At 35.1% G+C, this 25283-nt stretch overlaps 2 protein-coding genes across 2 annotated transcripts in view; both read left to right on the forward strand.

Moving 5' to 3' along the window:
• Positions 1-3946: 3946 nt before the first annotated feature.
• LOC145667973 (uncharacterized) lies at positions 3947-4357 on the forward strand. The gene has a single exon (XM_081735398.1). It carries the CDS (start codon positions 3947-3949, stop codon positions 4355-4357), a length of 411 nt encoding a protein of 136 aa, XP_081591524.1.
• A 180-nt stretch (positions 4358-4537) lies between these two features.
• LOC145667974 (sodium-coupled monocarboxylate transporter 2-like) overlaps positions 4538-25283 on the forward strand; it is a 45243-nt gene continuing 24497 nt past the window's right edge. Inside the window, exons 1-4 of the mRNA XM_081735399.1 lie at positions 4538-4627; positions 5883-5934; positions 12573-12640; positions 18128-18282. Of these exons, the coding sequence (XP_081591525.1) occupies positions 4538-4627; positions 5883-5934; positions 12573-12640; positions 18128-18282 (365 nt within the window). The remainder of the gene's footprint in view (positions 4628-5882; positions 5935-12572; positions 12641-18127; positions 18283-25283) is intronic.

The raw sequence follows: 25283 nt of genomic DNA on the forward strand, positions 1-25283 counted from the left end.
GATTAATTAAACCAAGCAAGTTCCGTTCCATACAGGTGAAACTACAATAGATTTCCAAACTATGCGAGTTCAATACTCAAACTTGCAACTGAGTAATATGATCAAAAGATAGAACCTGTTCCTTGGACGATAAAGCCATATGAAAACGCCATTTGGCTGCTTCGCTAAACCTTAGTGGTTTTGTTCTATGGCGGTAAAGGTTGAAATCAAAAATCGTTAATTTAAACCACTTTCAATTTGAATATGTGGTTAAAGAAAAGATAAAATATTTTTGAGGCGCTAAAATAACTGCGAAAAAGAACTTCTAGTTTAAAAAATTACAGCTTTCTTACAAGGCTGGCTAGAATATTTATTATAAAAAATTCAACTAGAAAAGTAACGGTTTCGGAAGTACAGCACTTCCTTCCTCAGACTACAGGGTCTGTCCTGCATGAAACCAGACTAGCTCAAATGTGGCGCCCTCTAGTGTAACTAACTACCGGGAGAGGTAGTGGAGGGCCGTAGCAACACAAATGTTCTGTCTGCGTCGAGCAGTGGTTCGGTGTGAATTCAGTGTTGAGTGAGACGTTGTGCGAGTGTTCGTCTTTTTCCACGACGCTCAAGGCGTCGGTCACAAGAAATTCGTCCCACAAGGAGCGACGGTGAACGCGACTTTCTACGTCCAGGTCCTCGTAAGACAGCGCAAACGGGTCGCCCGCGTTCGAAGGGACATCGCTAACAACTAGACCCTGCACCACGACAACGCGCCAAGTCACACGGCAAGGATTGCGCAGGAGTTTTTGGACAAGAAAAATATTTCTACGCTTCCACAACCTCCCTACAGCCCTGTTCTGTCCTCCTGTGACTTTTTCCTCTTCCCGCGGCTAAAACGAGACCTCGAAGGACGTTCATTCGAGTCTATCGAAGCTGTTCAAGCTGCCGTTACAAGAACCCTGAACAGCATTTCACAAGAGGAGTTCCAGAGAGCTTATATACAGTGGCAGAATCGCTGGAAGCGTTGTGTAGATGTCGTTGGGTGTTATTTTGAAGATTACTACTTGTATTTTATGTTACTTTCAATACATCCAGTTCCACAGCCTTAGTCTGGTTTCATTCAGGACAGACCCTATATACTCTCCAGAGCACACTCTACTAGAGTTGTAGAATGTGGTTTGGAGATTGTAGTCTGAGGAAGGAGTGCTATACTTCCGAAACCGTTACTTTTCTAGTCTAATTTTTTTATAATAAATATTCTAGCCAGCCTTCTAAGAAAGCTGTATTTTTCTTTATTCAAGATGGACACAAGGTCATATTATCATAACTTCTAGATGTCTCCTTCAGTTTTTACTCTATGGGAATCAGACATGAAATCGAGTGTACTTATACATGTAAACCACATCTGTTAATAGTAGAGTATTGTAGATTGCGAATATATAAGAGTGGAATTTGAAAAGTAAAGGCACATTTGCAATTTCTCTTTTCAGAGATTGGCAACACTGCTAGTAACCTGCATTGAGTAAGTGTAGTTGTAACACTTAGATACAACGTGTCGCTTGAATTCCTGCATTCATCGTTGGAGTGTAGCAGACCGTTAAACATGGCAGCTGCATTTGCGATCTGCACCAAAGAGGAAATAAGCTCAGTGATTCGCTTTTTGTATGCGGAACGTGTGAAACCTGCCGACATTATTCGTCGAATGCGAGCTCAGTATGGTGACAGATGTTTTTCGCGAAGAGAGATCTACGTATGGATAGAAAGTTCAAACAAGGAAGAACTTCTTTATGGGACGATGAAAGATCCGGCTGTCCATCAACCTCAACGAATGAGAAACTTGGGTACATCGTCCCGAACCGAAAAATAAGGCTGCGAGCATGGTTTGGAAACATCCATCATCACAAGAAGTTAAGGAATGTAAACGTCAACCATCAGCTAGTGTGCGGTGCAAAATAGGTTAGAGATGCAACTGAAAAACATATTTTCTGACGGAATCAAAAACCACATAGGAAAATGTTGGGAAAAGTACATTGAAGTCCAAGGAGGTTACGTAGAAAAATAACATATGTTTCAGTTTTCTATCATTAGAATAAGTCATTATAAATCATTCAGCTTTTCTCAAATGTGCCTTTACTTTTCGATTTCCCCTCGTTTATACTTTTTAGATACTGTATCGAATGCAGAAAACAGTTTATCACTGCCTATTACCGTTTCTGTTGTATGGCAATACATGGTAAAATTGATAATCAATAATTTGAACCACTTCTGCTTTGAATAAAGGCCTAAAGAAGGAGATAAAATATATTCTTAGAAAGCTGAATCGATTGCAAAAAAAGAAGAAAAGAAAAGAAAAAGAAATGCATCTTGACATCTCTTACCGTTTTTGTTCTATTGAAATCAATATTGAAACCATAAATACTAGTAAATTCTAACCACTTCCAGATTTAGTAGACTGCTACGGGGTGTGGAAATAATATTCTCATGAGTACAGAATTGCAGTAAACAGTTTGTGGCTATCTACTATAACGATAAATGTTGAAACCAGAAACGATTAAAATTAACCACTTCCTGTTTGAATAAATCATTAACGTAGGAGATAAAACCTACTTTTCGGACACTGAATGATCTCAAAGAATTTGTTTACTACAAGGTCACTAGTATAAAGTTATTAGATAAACGTAGTCAGCCTACTTACGTTACTCAATACTAATATTTTCTGCAGCAGAAGTATGATTATAATAAACAGACTTACGCGAGATGCATTTGGCGTGCAAATAAAAGTTTAAAACGTATGATTGGTTCCTATTTCTTCAGATGTAACAGGGAATGTGTAGCTGGCCTTCATAATATACATAAATTAAGACCTTTTTTAACTATGAGAATATTTTTGTTGCTTTTTGATTACTAAAGCCATTCTGCATGGGGCCTCCGTTTTAAATATCTGGATAGTGTACACGCCCTTGACGCCTAGGACTCGGATTCCATAACCGGCGGGATCTCAAGTGATTTGGACTCAACGTTTCATGTAGAATTGCTGCTAAAAGTGACGCTAAACTCAAATCCAAATTCCATTCTGCAAGGTAAAGCCATTCGTGCCGGGGAGATATTTTAGAAAAATGTAATGTTTCATAGAGTTACATTCAAATATTCGTACCAATTAGAAACCAAATATATTGGGTTCTGATTGGTCCAGACACATGAGAAAAAAGCAGGATACGGAGAATACCACAAAGATTCAGTAAACATATGATTTATGCTGATTCAACGAATGTTGAACTGAGGCAGGGCAAGAAATATTTTTTAAATTCCCCAAATTTAATGTTTATTTTCTGCTGGCTCACGGTTTGTTAGAAATTGACCTTTGCTGCTGTAAACAATGGAAGTAAGCCACGTGTCGTACATCTGAGCGACAGGTGGATAGCGTATAGGAAGATTCTCAAAGACCCAGGCCGATAGATAGGCCCTCCCCCAGTGACCCCCTGTGACCATATTCAACACCTGAACGTTCAGTTATTAGTATGTTCCGTATATATAATTGTCAAATTAGTTCTGGGCCCTATCTATTCGAGTTCTAATTACGGCATTGTGATCGTGACACAGTTTTTTTGTGACTCTGTTCGAACAAACAACAGAGAATTCGCTGCAACCTTCCAGATACTGGTACGTCCTTTAAACTTGTAAAATGCAACCAGTTCTTTGAAGTAAAATAGCTAACGAGTTGGATTATGTTAACTATAAAAGTTTAGGTTACAAAGTTATCATGTGAGGGCTGTTGTGAGTTTACATATACGACACCCATATATCAATTTATCTCTTTGTATACCCAGTCGTGTAATAAGTTCTTTCCCTACGTTCACTAGCGCCACACGGTCCATTTGACTGACGTTTGCGACCAGCTTTATTTACAGAACATCGTGCCAAACCTGTAGTGCAAACCACTCCCCAGTTTGTGCCGTTCACTTGTCCAGTTAACATGGATTGGGGCATCAAAAAGAATCGTATCTCTGTGATCGCGTTGCACAGGTGCAATAAATTGTCGGTTAAGATTTTCAGTCTTCTAAAGTCTTTGCAAATCACGCAAAAATTTGTGTATCTATACATCTTACCGTTCAACGGCATCTCCTCAATCGATGACAGAGCAAGAAGTGGTCACCATCACACTTCAAGAACGTCAGCATCTGTAAAAGCCGTAGCTGCGCGAATTCGTCAAAACCCTCTTCGAAAACAGAAAATCGTGGGACGGGAGATGGATGTATCGAAGAGAACGATATCCTACATGATCAAACAGAACCCTAAATTTGGGGCGTACAGAAGAACCACAGGACAACTGTTGACACCAGCTTTAAAGAAGATGCAAGACACAAAAGACAAGAGGTTACTCTAGCGGTATTCGAACGGGAAACACAGGCCAATCCTGTTCACCAATGAAAAAATAATCACCGTTCAAGAACAAATCAACCGGAAAAATAACAGAATTTATGCTCAAAGTTCTCAGGAAGCTGCCAAACAAATTTCTAGGGTTCAGAGAGGCCACCACCTAGCTTTCGTGATAGTTTGGTGGGGCATGTCTTACGACGGTGTCATCCACATTCATGTTTGCAAACAGGGAGTCAAGACAAAGGCAGCAAATAACCAGAACAATGTTTTGGTGAAGGTAGTGAAGGCATTGAATCACACTGCTTACTGGCGCAAAATGAACATTCCAGCAAGACTCCGCGCCTGCACATAAGGTAAAGATCAATTAGCAGCGATTTGCCAACAATGTTCCCCACTTCAAATCCGCTGAGAATTGGCCTTCTGGAAGCCCGTATCTCAATCTGATTGATTACCACCTTTGGGACTACTTAGTGGAGAAGGTCTACAAGAAATCTCATCGCAACGTTAAGTCACTTACGGCCGCTCTAGTAAAAGCAGCCGCTTCCATAGCCCAAGATGTGGTGCGTGCAGTGAGTAACTAGTAGCCTCAACGATTTAAGATGTGTGTGAAGACCAACGGAGGCCATTTTGAATATACTGGTGTTTTCTTTTTTTGTTTTTTTCTTCGTTCCTTTGGTACTAAAATGGACGGGACAATAAAGGATTTAGTATACTATAAAATTAGGTTTTCTTTCGCCTATTTTAATAAAGAACAGAGCTTATGGCACGACTATGTATATTGAAATATTGGAAAACAAATAGGAAAAGAATAAAAACATATTTTTTTCACTATTCATCGTCAACAAACTAATATATACATACCTAAATCGTAACATGTATGAAAACTTTCTCACACATAAGCGTACGAGCCTTTCTTGCCGGAGATACGAGATTGATTCGAAATGAGAGGTCCTGTTGTTCGAATCTACGTCTCATATAGGCATGTTCTCAGTGCCGAAAAGGATGTTACATTCCAAATCAAAATTAAGAGCGTTTCTATATTTATGCACCTATCTTTGCTAATTTCTGGTAATTTCTTACAATAATTTTGTTCTACTTCTGTAAATTAATACTATTAAGTAGTTCTAATTCATAAATGCATAAACAAATGAAGAAATAAATATGCGCATTATGAGAATTGGTTTTATGCTTCACATGGATTGTATATATATTGTACATCCTCTCTTAAACTAATAATATAATATATTATATTTTATTTCTATTTTCATTATTTTATTTACATTTTTGAAAATATTTTTTCTTATTGTTCCTTAAAACAACAATCCATGAATCAAACTTAATTTTAGAAACTAATTTGAGACATGAGAAAGTAAGTGCCGAGAATAGTTATGTCTTAAATACATCCTGTGCTTTCAATAAAATTACAGTATTTAAACTTTAATGAAGGGCAACTTATTTCCCGCAATGGGGAAACTTATGTAAAGAATATTACATTCTTAATTATTTTCATTATTCTGTATTTCTTTTTTCAGCTTTTATACATACCATTAGTAATTTACTTACCTGCACTAGCGTTAAATCAAGGTAAGATTGTAATCATATTTCACCATTACTTTTTTTATAAAATGTTTATTTGCACATATACGTTTAATACATTTTAATTATGTGTTATATAATTATGATAACTATAACAAGTAATTATAACAAGATGTGTGTACTCTTCTTGTAGGTCTGAAATTGAGGATATTTATCAGACCATTATGATTTAGTTACTAATGTTCCAAAATTGTAAAGAAACCTGAAGCTGGTAGAATTTTACGTGTTAATACAAGAACTTTTATTCCAGAAATGTTGCGAGAAAATTAAAATATTTCAACAGATTGGAAGTCTATTTACCCATGAAAATTCATTAATTGTCCATGCAAAGAAGTTGTAATTTCTAAAAATTTCTTTAAAAAATATATAATGTTTTAAGTTTCTTCTGTGCAACATGTTGCAATACAAAACAATAACACAACAATATTCAATTTATGTAAATAGGATATAAATATAAATAAACTTTTGATTCACTCAACAAAACGTGTTATAAGGCAAAATTCACTCTCTGACGTTGCACAGCAAATTTATTAATAACTTTTTGTGGTGTGATTTTCACTTTCCTATGCATGTTAACGAGTACCAGCCTATTCAGTCTGTTTACAGTGTGGGAGCTCCGCAAACAAGTTTTCACTTTGCGAAAAAGAGAGAAGCTCCTTTCCGAAGTAGCGGTTGCAACGGGTAGAGTACACAGAATTTTGAAAAGATTGTAAATATCGAGAAAGAAAATCTGATGACATGCATTCAGGCTCTCGATGGTAGTAGAAGGGGAGCTTCTGGGTGCACAGATTCCCATTTGTTTTAATTTCATATTCAGATTTGATTGCAAAAATTGGGCTTGACAAATCATTTATTACAATAACACTTCTTCTGAAATGTTTTTCCATGAACCCCTCGAACAAAATTTTGGCACCAACGTTTACAGTATACAAATGGTGTTTTTGTGTGATCAGTCAGTTCATTTAATATAAAAACTAATAGAGTAACATACACTGTTACACATTAAAATTTCTTTGAAGTTTCTTTGAAGTTGAAATTTCAATGTAGTTTTTTTTTATTATTATTTGTCTGCTTGCTCACTCGGCCGTGGCAGTTTTTGTAAGTTGACGTCATAATCTTTACAAAGTGTTTCAGCATGTTCAAAAATTGACTTGGAAATTTGATCTACATTGTCTCGGGATTTCTGGAGAATTTGTGTGACAATGTGTACATGTTATAAACACAAAAATAAATCGCATCCAACTGATTGAAGTGACAGTGACAAAGATATGTCAAAGAAAAAAAACTTTATCACACACGAACAAAGTTACAGAAAATTCCCATGTAAAATATTAAGTAAAAACTGACAAGTCCTGGTAGATGGGTCTTTATCAAAAGTTTCTTGTATATGTTGAAAGCTTATTACAACTATCGGAAAAATATCTATAAACGTAGTCAGTGCTTTATGACGCACCACCCAGCGTGTTTCACACAGTCGGTTTAGGGTCTGAGATATATTGTTCCTTTAACTAATTTGTGAACTGTGCTTAATGTTTTCTCTCAGTAAGTATTTTTTACAAGAAAAAGGCTAATAATATCTTCAACAGTTTTAAGGCAGTTTCAAATTGATGTAATAGTGCATGACTTCGAGAGAGCCAAATTTAGCATGTGATTCGTACAATGAACATTAGCAGCCTGAAGATAGATTCTCTTTACCTCAGCCTGAACGCCTTTGAAACCTCCACTCATAGCACTCGCAACATCATAGCCTTGATCACGAAGGTAATTTACGTCAATGCCTAAAGCTGTCAGATTAGTGATAATTCCCTCTCCTAAAGCTAATCGTGAAGTATTATGACTGGGACAAATTTCAAGAAATCTTCATGAATATTGAAATCCCTCTGCTCCGAATTAAATGTTAATTTGGTTTTATTAGCTTGTCAGTGCTTTTGGCTGTAAGTTCAACAAGCAGCCGCTTCGCCACAAAGATCGAATTTCCAGAGCACTGACTGTAATAAGCAGAGACCAATTAATTCGTATGAAAAAAGAAATGGACTACAGATTTGCGTTTATTGCATAACAACTGATGTTCATGTTGAATGCATAAAATAATCCTAGAAAATCTCTGTCACCGCTTTTTGAGGCTCATCAATTGCTTTGATCAAAAGAAGATAAACAGTTTGTGTTTACTTTGAATGTATTAACCAAGCCTCGTATAAAGGATGAGAAAATTCTTGGAACAGTCTCTCTCACAAGCTTAGTATGTTTGTCTATGGGTTTGTGCGCTTGGCTTCGCTCAAAGCACTTTATATGGAGAAAAAAGGAAAGGAAATCGCCCACACGCTGTATTCCTTAGTACTATACTTGTACTTTAGTCCCGTAGGTAGGAACGTTCGGGAAATTTTCTTCCTCCCAACGCTTTGCAGCATGAGGATTGGTAGAGAAGAAACAGGCATTCAGGCGCATGATTCCGAACTGATCCGTGCGACTGTGTCGAAAGGCGCTCTCCGCCCTATTATAAAGGGACGGTGGGTTGAGCATCACGAATTAGTAAACTGTGAGGAAACTATATATATTTAAATTCAATAGTTCAGTGTTTCGAAACGCGCTTCCCCATCCTATTCTCAGTGTTTTGGAGAGTCGAGCATCACAAACACTGAATTATTTTGAATTTATGCATGTTTCAACATTCTTTCGTATGTTCACATAGCAAGTAACAGTGCATTGTTTTAAATATCAAAGGGAAAATTCGAAAGGATCAAACGTGAGAACGTATCTCGTATCGGCATGGACAATTGTGGATTATCACCCATATAACCAGTTAGGGCCAATGTGATTGCTTGTGGCTTAATGCCAGGACAACCACGACTTCAAAGTGGACTGACCTGCTAAAGATTATTGTGAGTATCATAAACGCTTTAATGGAAAAAGAGCCACGTATAGATCGTTACTAATATGTAAAAGATAGAGCTCATTAAAAAGGGAATATTAATAATTTCTGAAAATGAAAAGTAATAACTCTGACATTAATGTACGATTAATGTAATTTACGTATAATTTAATTTGTAGGCACAATTATATGTGTTACATAGTATGGAGTAAATTTTTATTTTATTTTTTTTTTTTTTGCAAAGTTATTTCTAGCCTGTTGCTTTTATCGATTTAATCTATATACTCGTCTAGACATTTAACGGTACTTATATTCACATCCGTCATTCCCAACTTCGGTGGAGATTGAAAATAGGTATGGTCGAGTCGGTTTTCGTTGCGGCTGAGCTGGGAAACAGAGAGAGAAGAATATATAGAGAGACAAAAGGAAAGAAGTAGCATACTCATGTTGATTAAAAAATCAAGCCATAACGAAAACTGCGATCTCAATTAATTGGCGACCGTGACAGGATTCGAACCAAGCTTCCAAGTCGAAAAGGGCAAGGATTTAATGTAAGAAACGATTCCTTTGAATCGTTAGGAAAATTTGGCCACTCCTGCATTCCTCATCCGAAAGATGGTAATCCAGTGCTTGTTGATCCTAGAGATCAATTCATTAACCTACATTTTATATGAATGACTATATAGTTTAAAATATAAGAATTTGATAAATCCATATTGTTTCAATGATTATTGGTTATTTCGTTAATTGGTCAATGACTCACACGTGATGGAGAGAAAACCTAATTTTATTTCCAATATTCATTCAGGTAAAAATCTGACTAATCAAACTTTTCTTCAGCTTTTACTTGTTTTTTAATACAAAAGATGCAATAGTTGAAACTTTCCCTACATTGTTTATATGAACGAAATGTTCTCAACCAATGACGGGAGCGCTTATTCGTTAGAAAGAGAAACCTTTAACTTCAGTTAGCACTTGCCAATAAACCCACAACAACAAATTTAAGAATTTAAATCGGCATAATGAGTTTAAGAATTTTTGTATTGAAAAAAAGAGAGAAAAATATTTAGATTTTTACTTAACGACTGTAACATGTATGGTTTATGATTTTAACCTCTGGTTTTTTTAATAATTATTCCATCCAATAAAGGTATGTTAAGAAAATTAGACATGAGTTGATTAGGAACGTGGGTATTGATAATGTTCATCGAGTGAACAAAATGAGTGTATTGGAAGCACTTTTGTGTTCTATGTGATTAAGTTTAATTAAATGGCAGTTGGACAGAAATAGTAACTTAGGGCAATTTTCGATGCTAAAAGGCTATTGAAGAGCAGCATCTTCATATGGTTTTATCTATATTATATATGTGTACGTTAACTTGATGCAAAGGCCACAAAGGGCAGCAAACGTTTGAGGATAATGGTTATTTTTCGCTATTTCTCGAATGCCTAGTTTGTTGATGCTAGTTGAGTAGAGAACGTTTATCGGAAATGTTTGATAATTTCCAAGGATAGACACTATAGCCCTCATTTGGTATTTCTATGCGATTAATGCCCGTAAATGTTTTAGTGTGCAGAAGGATTTACTTTGTCATTAACAATGGAGTATCATGTTGAAGGTTATGAGTGTTTCTTCCACTTAATGATTGTATGTTTACCAATATTTACATACTAATGTTAATGCCAACGTACCATTTCAGCCAATACTAATGATCTAGTAAAAATGCAAATTCATATTGTTGTAGAGAACTGAAAATAAAAATGTTTATGTTATAGTTATTGGTTTTAAATAATAGCAAGTTTAAAGCAAATTGTCTTGTCAGTTGTCATATGATTTTAAATTCGTTTAAAACGTTTCCATGTGTAGTATATTTAGTCGCTTGAGCAAGACAGTTATTGAAATTTGACATTTTGAATAGTTTTATCATTTTATTATTTCTATATCATTGCAGTTTTAGGATTTTGATGGTTAATGTACAACTAACCTAATACTTATTTTTTCAAATGTTATTTGGTTTCTTTATTATTTTTATGCATATATATATATATATATATATATATATATATATATATATATATATATATATATATATATATATATAACACTATTACTTTATACTGTTATGTTTGCTATTGAACAAAGTGGTTATATTATAATGTACAATTATCAATGAAATAACATTAATTGGAATAGAAGATTCACTTATTAGTTAAATATTGTTGTAAAAAGGTACACACACATGTTACGAATCTTGATTTTACCGTTAAAACAGTTATCAGGCAACACTTCCAAAGTTAATATACACACATTTTATATTAGTGTTTATTGTTTTCTATTTTTATATTTATATTGTTTAGTATGTTTTTATCATTTTGATCGTATACAATTATACAGTATGTTCAATGAGAAAGATTGAAAAACTTTTCGAAGTGTGTATTCATGGTGAGAAACCGATATTTTGAAAAAAGACGAAATAGACAAAATAATGAAATAAACTAAAACATTATTAATGGTGGCTTTATAAAATAAAAGGTGGCTTAACAACGTTATACAGGGTGAATAACATTACGTTTAATCTAACAAGAACTGAAATATGTCTTATTATATACAGTGCAGTCTCAATATGTCGTTCTCTCATGGTAAATTCCCAGTGACTTGAATCCATATACTGGTGTTCCATAATACAGTGACTTTGTAGTGACATCCAAGTCCATTAACTCTTTGACGGCCAGGATTCTCCTCGAAAATTGAATCAATTTGCTCGGAGCCCTGTGGGTGCCATATCTCTTAAAATTTTTCCTATAGCCAAAATATCAACGTATATTGCATCAGAATGTTATTTTCTATGTTCTGAATGATCCTATGGAATTTCTCTTGTTTAGAATACGCTCTATTTTGGAAAGAAAATTGGTAAAATTTTGATTTGGGTGACACCAGTTGAGAGAAAATGAAAACATTCCGTATGTGAGTTAAAGAGCAAAAATACTCAACAAAATGAAGAGTGGTACAGGGGCTGGCGAGGTATGTTTTGCTAAATTAACCTCTATTTTTTATGCTTTTTTAGAGGTGTTCAATGTAATAATATAGGGCCTGGTATTAATATCAGTATGATATGCAGTGTAGTTATGTGTATGCAACAAAAGGGTAGGATCTCCTACGTGATATGATGTAACATTTTTTCTCAAATAAATCAGAAAATATTTCCTGACTTACCTCATAGTGTATAGCGGAACTCAGCCTTCAGAACTAAGAATGAAAGAACCGTCGAAAGAAAAGAAGTTGAGACTCAGTAACTAGGCCAATCAAGGATCACAAGTGCATCGGTAATAATGCTTTTCTTAAATATCCGGAATTAATGTTATCAATGATAATCCGTAAGTTGCAGAAGAACTTTGTATCATAAAAACCGATTAAATAGAACGCATGGTAACTCTTTATTTTATGTCTGAAGTAATACTTGTATAAGCAACGAAGTTGTCGTCTGTTCAAAGTTACTGTTTCATGCAATATGCTGAAAATATCTAACATTTTCATTAGATCTAGTAAATAAATTCCCAAAATCAAAATGTAATCCATTTGCTAGTGAGAAAAAATAATAGAATATTACTTCTCTCCCAAAACTGTTATAGTTATAAAACATCATAGTTATAAAAGTCACCTGAAACAATATAGTATTTAGTCTCTTAATGACAAATATACGTAGAAAAGATGAGAAATTATTGTAATACCTACTGCATAACCAATTTTGATTTACAGCTACTGGAGTAAATATTCACCTTATAACACCTGTGGTTTCTGCCGTATGCATATTTTACACTGCAGTTGTAAGTATTGTAATCGACGATTGCTGCTTCAAAACTATTGTATTATCTTAAGTTATATAGGCAATTTCAAAATTTAAAGAAGAGAGACTTGGATAGTTTCTTTGTATTGGCTACATCGTGGTATTTATTACAATTGAAGCAATGGTGCAAATAGTTCTATTGTATTATATCAGCAGTACATCCAATACATTCTATTTTGCTTAATTATAATTTACAGCTAATTTTCCTTTCTTTTTTCTATTTATTGTTACTAATTATAATTCGTAGTATTTTACGTTGTACATTTATTTTGCTCAGGGCAAATGTTAAATTTTTTCTCACTCTATCATTTAAATAAGAAAAATTAGAATGAAGAAAATTGCTTATTTACCCATTTAATTTTGAAAGCTTTTAACTGCTAGAAACGAGTAAATTGAACAACGCTAAGAAAAATATACACTAGGTGACCAAAATTAATAATTTGTATTTAACCCTAAAATGCATGATTGATTTTTATTTTTATTGAAAATATACCACGAGTAGAGTTTAATGTTGTGAAGTATAGAATAACAAATGTAAAACCTAGGACTAAATTTAGGTTAATAATTTATTATTAATTGTTTGAACCTATTTAGCTACATAATGCATTTACTCTTCGACCCGTCTCACAATATCTACTTTGTGCTTGACGATCGTTTTTAGTTTTAGTATATGAAATGTTAAAAACTTCTTTTACACATTCACAAATATTAGATAAATAGGCCTATATATTTTACTATAAAATAACTAAAAGGTAATACTTAACTATCACTTCACAAAAAAGTTTTGTAATGAAAGAAAAGAGTTCTCCTGTTCTTCAGAAGCCTTCACAGTATTATCAGATATGGAATGCTTGCGAATATGAATATCACATAAGCATTTAGCAATTTTCATACGAAATTGACTAAGTTTCATAGTTGTAATGGTCCTCTTGCTTTCTTCTGCTTGTCTATAGGTCTACAGAATCCATGAGTTTACAATTCCCATGTCTAGAAGATGATAGAATAGCCTGAGGTAATACTTGCGAGATCTGATTTGTATTTTGTCTACCCATAATGGTATCAAACAAGTCAATCCCTCCCATTTGTCTGTTGTAAAGTTTTATTACTTGTGAACATGACACATTAAAATTCAACATATGAGAATTATGTTGCATTCTACAGACGTTTTCTTGTAGCACTTGCAGAAACAGAATGTGTTTAAGCTGCGACAAAATGCACTTATGAAAAGAAACAACTAAATTGATATTTATACGCAAGAACTAATCAGCTACACGGTGCATTGAAGGGATATGTAATGCTGGAAAAATAATTTGATATCAGATTAGTTAATCTAGAAATTCGGAACACTGAATAATTTTATATTTTTGCCCTCTTATTCCTTATGCATCTCAAAGATAATGGGCTTACGAGTAGTGTCATTAAACAGCATATGAAAATCTTTATTAAACTCTGATTAAATGGAAGCTCAGACCAAGATAGCTTGATTTTCTTCGGTAAAAGTGCTCACATCTTTTAACCATTCATATGTGATCCTAGAAAACTGTTGCACCGTCTGCTTTATAGTGCTTCTCAGACAATAGGTGGTGTGTGCCTCTGAGTATGAATTCTGCTGTGGTGAGTTCATGGGCAATATTCATCTTGTTTTATGAGTAGTTTAGAATTCAATGATTATGCAACAAACCTAAAAGATAGGTTAATAATGAAATCAGTGTTAATAGTGAAACGAAGGAATTGGGAGGAAACGGAAGAACCTCGGGAAATACCCACGCACAGGGTTTTTGTCTACCACAAAGCACAAAGCTCAAAGCGCCAGCTGGGATCGAATTAGAGGCCTCACACCCCACAACGCTCTATAAGTGAGCTACGACGAAACCCAAGCAATATGGTGGCTCTTATTAGCGTAAAGGAAGCCACGCATACACAATCCTAAAGTGCGTATTTCATCAATTGTCAAATAAGTGTAGAGGGTATTCCCTACAGGGTATAATTCTCAGATATGATCTCAATAGAGTTTTCAGATAAACTCTGATTTCAAGGTAGTCCAATGTTGGCAGGAGGTAAGCCTTAACAACAATGGACATCCAATGCTTCGGAGGGAAGGCGGAAGTGTTAGGAACCGGCAGCTCCACGGTTTTTGTGTTCGGAGTGACGTTGCTGCGATGTATTTTCTCACGGTATATTTCACGTTTTATTCAGTTATAAGCATGAAAGAAAACACTGCAGCCTGCGTTGTCCCGAGTACGAGAAACCGTGCTGCTGACAGTCCTTAACACTTCCGACATCGCGCCAGAAGATTCCGTGTTCATTGCTATCAAGGCTTATCGTTTTCCTACTTTGGACTAGTCGTAAACTCATAGTATAAAATTTGGTTGATGCCATGTCTGGAAATTTCACCCTGCAGGGAATACTTTGTTCACCCGTTGAACATTAATGAAATATGCATATTTGGATTGCGAGTATGTAATTTCCTTTACTCTGATAAGGACCACCATCCACAGTCTCTCGAATTCGAAATAGGACCTCCTGAATTTTGGCTTTTTCGCGATTTTAGACCGCCCTAATTCTGAAAATATGCACTTCTCGCCATAGGTCCATAACTTTCGGCTATCGGACATAGTTTCGGATCTACAAGATGCTCGGACAATCTGCCAAATGAAAATTGGTCTAAATGAATATAAATTGATAGGGTTTCTACCAGGTAAGAGTAATTCGGTTGTATTAAGTCGATATCTGGAACAAATACAAAATGGCGGACATCTTCAAGCCCGTTGTGTGTGGTTGCATAATCGCCAGGTACGGATGCTGGTCAACAGTGACGTTCTGAGTATTAAGTATAGCGAATTTGTACTCAAATGCTCTAGAAAGACATCTGGAGTCACGGTAGAGCACGACAGATGAAGCAGGGTAATTCACATGTGTGGAAACACATAACGAAAAATGCCCAGAAATGCACTCATACTAAGTAAACGTGAGTTCAAAGCGTCGGGAATGTAAGATATAGCGTCAAGAGCATGAAAGCCATTGCCAATTCACCAATAATATTTCATCAATTCGATGCCGTATGATCTGCGCGGTTGCATACCAGTAAGGATGCAACAATTGAGGCCAAGTTGAAATTGTGCAAGGGGACTCACTAAGAAACTGGGTAGACTAAATGAATGTCAGTAGTGGGATCGCATGATCGATATTGAAATGTAGCCAATGTGTGTGTTGATATCGACATGTAGCTAATAGACAAATGTCAACATATACCACTACGGTGGCTGCGGTGGCTTAGTGGTGGAGAGTTTACCTCTGGTGCATGAGGTCCCTGGTTCGATCCCGGCTCAAGCCAAGTGAACTTTCTGGCGGAAAAACACTGTGCGCGTTGACTTTCCCAGGTTCTCCCGTTTCCTTTCACTTTCTTTATTGCACCATTTCATCCATTTCTCCTCATCACCGTGTTCTTTAGCCTAGCCAGCATCAAAGTGGGACGTAAAACTCAAAGATTCCATTTCATTTTTTGAATTGAATGACTCTGTCATAAAATATTTCATGTGCGCATTGTATAAAAACCCTACGTGATACGAAAAGAAAATAGTTAGTAAATTTGAAATCAGATCATCGAAATAGGTAACGATACACGTTTCACATTATACAGCACGAAGATAATGTAGAAAAGGTAGACTCGTATTCGTTCAAAGGTTACAAGGTAGGACCTTCGGTCGAACACTTATTTTGGTATTATATTGTTAAAACACTTATTATTTAAAAATTTTGATCAGAATTACTATTTAAATGTTTGTATAAGGTTGTATTACTGTCCTAAACTAATCAATACCAAAAGTACGTTAGCTAACTACAGAATTTACCCAGAAGCTATAATGGAATGGTCCAATACCAAAACGTTTCTTGTCTACTTTTGTGGAACGTCCTTTTTCATGGTTTCTCCTTTGTTAATATCTATTTTCAACTGATTTAACTCATTTAATGTATTCATGTATTTATTTAACGTTTTACAAAATTTGTTTTGCTTATTTTCAGCCGAAATTTGATTTGCCGAAAGATTTGTAAAATGGACAACAGACATTTTGGAAGCGGACCGCTTTATCGAGTATTTTCCAATCAACTCCAAAGTAACCTCTACTTGAAAAGTAAATTTTCGGTTAACACCCTGCGTTCCAGTGATAACCATGTGGTTGTCATCAAATACTCTGTTGCAAAATATCAGTGATGTCATGAAAACGTATTCCATGTCGTAATAATCCTGGAGATGATGATATTTGTTAGTGGACTCAAGGCACGAGTTAGCTCTACTATTTCTCGTTAGGTGACACTACCTTAGTGACAGAAAAGAAAAAAGGTTTGTCTCAGTAGATATCAGGCCAAAGGGACCTAAGTGTTTGTTTTGATTATTAAAATTGGCAACACATATGTTCAATTAGGACACATATGCGTTTGTTTTGACGGTAAACAATTGGCAACTTCCATATCAAGATCGGAAAAAGAAAAAGAAAAAACTTTGCCTTTGATCTCCGGTCAGTGTTGCCAACCTGAAACTTCAGAATATCAAAATTTCCGCTTTTCAGCTCAAATGTTCCACAATGCAAATATTTTTTAATCAGTAATGTGAATGCTATTCTCGCTCTTGCGCAATAACTATGCCGTATATAACGGTCTATACAGTGTTTAAATAGTAAGTGAAAATCTGATATTACAGCACGCACACAGGAAAATAATACTTGTAACACAAGAGTTAATGCTGAGAAGTTGAAACCGTTGCATAAATGATGACAATGTTTTAGTTTACCCAACATAAACGTTAATCAACTTTGGACTACCGTTTTTCTCAACATTACTTTTGCAATTCAAATTCTAAGAAAATAGCAATTGGCCCACGTAGGGCCTATTTCGTGTGCTACTAGGGAAATATGAACACGTGATTATCAATATTTATAATGTTTCAAACTTCGTCACATAAAGATAAGAAAACTGTATTCAACAACTCAATTCTTGCTTCACGTAGCATTACTTTAAACAGTTTATTGTCGCTATACGCTGTTATATTCACAGTTTTTCATATAGTTTAAAACTTACTTTAAACGGTAAACTCACTTCTCATATAGCAATGGTAATGAAAATATATCTTGAACAGCAATCATTCAAATAATTAAAGCGCTTGGAAGATAGAGGTGTTATGTAACAAATTGAATATGATGGCAAATTGAATTTCACAACTTTGTCCGTTAACATACCACCTTCATCGTTTCTAAATATCTGCACTAGGACGAGGACTCACCAAATAATGTGTTAGGTAGCATGAGTAGCATATAACACATGCATGAACAGCCAAAATGCAACATTTCGAAAAATGTAACATAACACCTTTATCCTCCAAGTCCTTTAATTCTTTAAATATATTGACACTCGTTACTTCTTAGTCTCTCATAGAATAATAAACTAAAGAGTTGAATTTATTTCTTTCCAGGGAGGTTTCAAGGCTGTTGTGTGGACCGACGTGTTACAGGCGGTTCTTATGATTGTAGCTATAATTGTTGTAATGGTATTGGGGACTATAGCTGTTGGAGGGGCACAGGTTGTCTTCGATAGAAGTAGAGAAAGCGGAAGAGTTGAATTCTTTAAGTAAGATATTTTTTTATGTTTAGATATCATGAATGCTTCTAGATATCCATGAATTTCATTAACGAAATTATATATTGATGCATATCCGCTTACGCAAATCTTGTTCATGGCAGTGGCGGATCCAGGGGGGCAATCGCCCGCCCCCCAGAAAAGGAAACATAATTTTAATTTTATATATAAATAAATCCCATCCCAGAGTTTGGAGCTCTTAAAAGTAGCTCTAAGTAGTAATATTACAGCCCACCGCCTCTCTGACTTTATCGATAATGACAAAAGCCTTGTGACTTGTCATAAATGAGATATTTTTTCTTTATGGAAATCAGAATAAGTCCATGCTTCAATGCACGTCTACGAGAATATGTACTCGTACTATTCTGTTGCTGTAAGAATGTCGAATGCGTAAATATTTTTGTTCAAAATTAGCCAATAGAAATACAGTGAAACCTCTCTAAAGCGGACAGCCGTGGGGAATCAAAAATTGTCCGCTATAGAGAGGTGTCCGCTATAGAGAGGTGTCCGCCTTCAAGAGGTTTCAGTATTTCGTAGTGAGGAAAGTAAATATACAATTAGTAAATTAGTGAGGAAAGTAAATATACAATTAGAAAAAATATTTTTGCATGAATCACGTATTTACGAATATCACATGCATTATCCTCTGTCATCCAATACTCTATGTTCGAGGCACAACATGGAAATAACATGTTATAGTTCTCTGCACTTTACACTTATCAGTACTTCCTTCATTTTCGGTATGGCGCTTTAATTTGTGGGGTAATTGCAGTCCTGAAGCGTCCTTTTTGAGACAATATACATACCTGAGGGCAAAAAACACTAAACTTGTCTTCTTGTCTTCTGGTTGGTTAGAGACTCCAACGGGACAGTAGCATAACGTGTCATCCCTAACGGCGGGCAACTGTCAATCACTTTTGTGTCTAAAACAGCTTGGGTGGGAGTGGGATGCAAGCAAAGGATATAAGAGTGTTGTTACACAGAGACGCTTCGTCTGGGTTGCTTAGCAGACAGTTGAGGGGGCAAAATGTTGTCACAATGCTTCCTTGGTGACACATGTATGAATTACTAAAAATGTATTTTTACTACACTTTTCGACTTATTTCTAGAGAAAATGTCCGTAATACGGAGGTAAATAATACCTATAAAAGACAGAAAAGACTGTCCGTGTCCGTACTAGAGAGTGTCCGCTTTAGAGAGGTTTGTCAATATGTTTTATCCTATTCCAATGTTTGGGGATTACAAAATATGTCCGTTAAGGGAGGTGTCCGCTTTATAGAGGTGTCCGTTAGTAGAGGTTTCACTGTACAACTCTCTATTCATAAGTAAAATAATGATCGAAGAAATTTAAAATTATCAATTAATAACTTTAAACAAATTAAATATTACTTTATTCGAAACATTTCCTGCATATATATGATGTCAAACAATTATTCTTATTCATGACTCATATTCTATTACTTATATTTTTGGGAATGACGATGTTTGATTTTAAATTGTTTAAAAAGAGAAAGGATGTAAAATGGAATTAGATAGTTAGCTGAAATGAAAAACTACATAATTTCTTCGGCAAAGTTTTTAACACACGTCATATTACAAATCGTGTGCAAATGAAACTTGCCCGTGATAGAAAACGAAAATACAGGCCAACAAAACAAGTATGACAACTGCAGAGCAGAAACCACAATAAGAACTCGCAGGACTAACTGTGCAGACACTTTATGATACAAAAGCTTTATCTGTTCTGATACGCAAAGGACCAAAAAACCAGTATATGCTTATTTTTCTGCCCACTATCTCATATGGTAGTGTCAACTCTTACTCCAAGGCCATCACTAATGTTGACGTGTACATAGCCTGAGCGTGGGAAACCTATCGTACGTTCCTGACTTCCCGGGAACATGAGTTCCCAATTCTTTACAATTGTCTCGGATACACACTTATCTCCATGAATTACATTCATTCTCCTGTGAATTTCACTGGACTCACAGTCCTCTACTGAAAAGAATTGAACCACAACACACTGGTAATCGTGAAGCACGTTTGTGATCTCCTCCATGCCTTTTCCGTGTAACCAGAGTCAAACGTCAGGCTCTAACAGCTGGAGTGGTATGCACACAAGCCTATTTTTAATTGTCGTGTATAGTGTTGTAAATAGAAAAAAAACCGTTCGTATTTTTTCAGAAATGTACGTTTTTTTAGAAAAAAAACATTGCCTCCCGTTTTTTTTCTAAATTTCGTTTTTTTTTAAATAGTCATTTCTAATGCATCTTACGTCTGTTTAAGTATTAAATATTTTTATGTAGGTATAATCACCGTAAAATGCAACATAAATTAAACGCTAGATACTGATACGCTACAAATATTTTACAATTTACATGAATGCCATACCTATTAACAATTCGGGTTTCAGCAGTTTTCATCAATATCAACTAAGAAATAAATGTAGAAATGAAATTTTGTTTTTTCGTGAAAGCAGGCCTTTAATAAGTACGAAAATAATGTCACGAACAGTATACAATTCAAATAACTTGTCTAAAGGTAAAAACTAATACTAATTTTCCTAATAGTATTTTTCTAAATGTCATATATAAATAATTTGTCGACTAGATATATATGATATGCCGGCTCTACCATATATGCAACACGTGCATTTGCGTGGAGCGGCAAGTTTGGATGGTCCGGTAAAATCTGTCATAAGTATATTATTTAAATTAAATATTTCTTGTTGGAAACAGACTTCATGATGATGGTGGTTGCATTTACTAAGCTGACCTTCTATTTGAATACTACATTCATAAATTATGTTTAGTTTGCATTTGGTCAAGGCCACATGGACAATGCTAAAGCAAATGGTTAAATAAATCCCAGCACAAATTGCTCGATTGTTGCCAAATGAAAGAATTCAGTTCTCGAATAGAAGTGAATATCTGTTCCAGTTAATAAGTTATCACAGTTTTGATATGACAACTAGTCTTGTTTTTATCAGAAACAAGTTCCTTATCATTGAAGATAGAAACAAGTTCCTTATCATTGAAGATAGAAACATTTTTTTTAAAAAATGTTAACTGATATTGAAGGGAAATTAAGAAATAAAGATAAAAGAGCTAGTTGCACTGGAATTGCAAACTGATACATTGAGATTGAAGCTCGATAGTGAATTCTATAAAAAGGATTACCATTTCTCCTCTGCAGGTGTTTGCTTTATCTTTCACTAACGTAATAGATTAATATTTTTTTTGTTAAAAAAAAAGACACAACGGGATTGCATTTTTAGTAAGTATTTAAGCCTTTCTGAGTGCAACTGCACTTACCCTCACCTTTGTTGTTCATGCTGGAGTAGCATACTTAAAATCATGACTTTTATGATTTGTTCTTTCTGGAGAAAGGGGAGGCGGCAAATTATGCCATTGCATGGGGCGACAAATTGACTAGGACCGGCCCTGATGACATGTATATAAAAGACATGAATATAGGATGACACAATTTGAAGTAATGCAGGGTGTTTCAAAATTAATATTTGGGTTTTGAAACTTTGTAGTATCTATTACAATTAACTTACAATTATAAATATTATATCAAATGAAAGAGCAACTCAAACAGTTTTATACGCACGCATGTACATGCATTGTTTCTTCTGTCTGCCGTTAGAAAGAGCAAGCAGAAAAGATGTAGACTAGAGAGCAGAAAGTTTTTTTGTGTTTTAATAAAGACTGAATCTGTACAGTGCAACGGTCTGTGTGAAGAATATTAAGGAGACGCTTGCAACTACGTCTTTATCGTTTGCAGTTGATACAGGTCTAAAGCCTACAGACTACGGTTTACGTGCCAATTTCGCAAGTGAAATATTGCTGCATGATAATGAAAAGTTTCTAGATCGTGTCGTCTTCAGTGATAAATAAACATTTCACCTAAGATCTAATGTGAACACTCATAATGTTCGTATCTGGACGTCAGCAAATCCTCAGGAGATGGTACACTTGAAATGAGACCCCTAAATTGAATGTGTTTTGTGTCATATGGCGGAAAGTTTATGGGCCTTTCTCGCCTATCGACTAGATGTGTGCCGTGTGACAAATGAATCTCACATTGAACACTTGTAGCAAAGACTGTTTGAGGTGCTCTTTTACTTGATGCATTGCTTATAATTGTACGTAAAATGTAATAAGTACTACGGAGACTTAAAACCCCAAAATTCATTTTGAAACACCCTGCATTTCTCACCAACAGTGTTGGAACTAAGATGTAAAACGGAGAGAAAATTTTCCTTATAAAGTTATTGTTTACAACAACTACCGTATATTATTATTAGTCGAGACTATAACTACAACAACAACACGAGTTAGTTGTCACCGCTCCTGTGTGGACACTAATTAAGATATCGGGATATTATTCTTGCAAAATATGGTTGGACTATAGTTTATCATATTATTTTTTTTTTCTTCTGGTGTCAAATTTCCTTCTCAACTTGCACCCCAGTCAAAAATTCGAGAATTTTCTAATTTCGAATTTCCTTTACTTCTTTTTTCCCTGTAGCTTCCTTCGTTGTAGAAAGACCTCCTTATACTTGCCAGGTAGATACCTCGGATGGATACCTAACTGTTGACATCAATTAGACGGGCCTGCGCGTAGTGTTGCCAACTACGGAAATTAAAATTTTCCTAAATTTGGGGGAAAAATTAGAAATTTTTGTTTATAAATCCGTACCTATACGTCTGAGTGCAAGTCAACTTACGCCAATCGAACATTTGTCCTTACTTAACAAACGCAAGTACAGATCGTTACAATGGGGTAATTAGGGAACGCACGAAAAATTCGCATTTAGGTTCTAACCCTTGATTTTTCTGGTTTTTCCCTACTTTTCTGTTTACAGTAATATATTTTTGGTAATTAGAAGTTTTGTTCCTTAAATATCGTCGTGTACCAATATTTAATTTAAGATAGTTTGCGTCTGTCAGGTAGCAGTGTTACCAGCTACAGAAAATTTTAATTCCAGATTTTAGGGGGAAATTTTGAAAAAAATATCTGTTTTGTCTCTGTTATTTCCCTCTTGCTGGCTATATCGGACCAAACGTACCAGTATCTGGAAGTCTCGTCTTTGCTCTACACAACGCATTATAGAAAGTTACAATAGGATAATTAGGGGAAGTACAGTAGACCTTGTTCTCTAATTGGGAAGATAACTGTGATTTTTTTAAAGGTAGAATGAGATATTTTTTTATTGACATGCTTACTTTATTAGATATCGTCACAATACTTGTAGGATATATTAGAGGGATACCAAAGCTTATTTTAAGATAGTTTGTGTGTGTCTGTTAGTAGTGTTGCCAGCTACAGAAAATTTTAATTCCAGATTTTAGGGCAAATTTTGGAAAAAAATCCCTTTTTTATTTCTATTATTTCCTTCTTGTTGGCTACATTCAAACAAACGTACCAGTGTCTAACAGCCTCATCCTTAGCCTACACAGCGCACCATAAAAAGTTTCACTAGAATAATTAGGGAAAGTACAGTTGAGGTTTATAATAAACCATGTTCTGTAAGTGGTAAGAAAATGGTGAATTTCTGAGGTAGAATGATATTTTTTTAAAAAAATTCATGCTTACTTTGTTATATATCGCCATGACACTTGTAGGATATATTCTTGGAGTACTAAGGGCTATTTTCAGATAGTTTTCGTCTGTCTGATGGCAGTGTTTCCAGCCAAAACAATTAATTCCCGCTTTTAGGTGAAAAATTCGGAAAATTTCCCTTTTCCCCTCTATTATTACCCTCTTACTGACTACATTGAAGCAAACATACCACTACCTGAAAGCTTCTTATTTGCCCTACAGAACGCACCATAAAATGTTTCAATAGGATAATTAGAGAAGCTGTAGCCCCGGCATATTTGATTTTTGCTTGTGAGGCGTAAAAAATGTCAAAATTTCATGTGTATGACAGCATTTTCTTTTTCCCTCTTTGGATGGAAGTAAGCGACTTCAGGATTTCACTGTACCTTGTCAACACACCAAAGATTTTTAAGGCGACTTGAACCCATATAGCAGCAGTGGTACTAGATACAAAAAATTTTGAAATTCGGTTAGGGAATTTTTTGTAAATTTTCACCCCTACATTTCCCTCAATAATTTCCCACCCATTGGCAACACTGCAATGCAACTTACACCGAAAGATAGCCACATCCATTTTCTAAAAAGCAAGGCCTTAACCATATCAATCGAATGAATTGTTTTTGAGCAATAAGTCACTAACTGGAAATGTAGGAAAACGCCAAAAATGACCTGTGGCCGAAAGGAATAATCACACAATTTTGCTAGTATATAGGTGCAAATAAACAAAAGATTTGTAACTTACGAGGGCTTCGACTCAAGTTCTGTAGATTATTTCAATAATCTGCGACGTAAATCAATAAATAATAGTTGCCAGAAAAAAAACAGACATTTGAAAAAAAACATGAAAAAGAACGATGTTTTTTATTGAAAAAAAACTTCACAGAAAAAAAACCGTTTTTTTACAACACTAGTCGTGTATCTCGCACAATACACTTTCCTGGATGCTCAGTAGAGTGTGTAGAATTCATTTGGGCACTCTCTGTATATCCTATATTGACCCTTATCTTAGTACTTCCTTAAATACATACATGATGGACTTATCTGGCTAAACCAAATAGTATGCTGCAAAAGGCAAAAACGTATGATTACGAAACTAAAATTGTTTATAATATAGCTTCAAATTTGACACACAAAAATAGCACCAATTTACAACTACATATTGTCAGAAAAGCTTGTCTTCAAAAAATGTCATTACAAATCATATGACCAGGTGAAGTAGTAGAGAAATTTGCATGGTGGTCCAGCGATTTCATATTTTGATAATTTGCTTGAATTGGCAAGTAAGGTAACTGCAGGTATATCGCCAGTGCAGCTAAATACGCCAAGTGTTCACTGCTGAAACATTTTCTACGAAATCCACTGGAATGTAGCTGCAATATGTG

This window comes from Thermobia domestica, chromosome 13 (assembly GCF_964235325.1).
Source record: "Thermobia domestica chromosome 13, izTheDome1.hap1.1, whole genome shotgun sequence".
Taxonomy (NCBI): Eukaryota; Metazoa; Arthropoda; class Insecta; order Zygentoma; family Lepismatidae; genus Thermobia; species Thermobia domestica.

What these genes read in the sequence shown, in the direction of transcription:
- LOC145667973 (XM_081735398.1), top strand. Translation starts at nt 3,947, where the DNA reads ATGGATTGGGGCATCAAAAAGAATCGTATCTCTGTGATCGCGTTGCAC.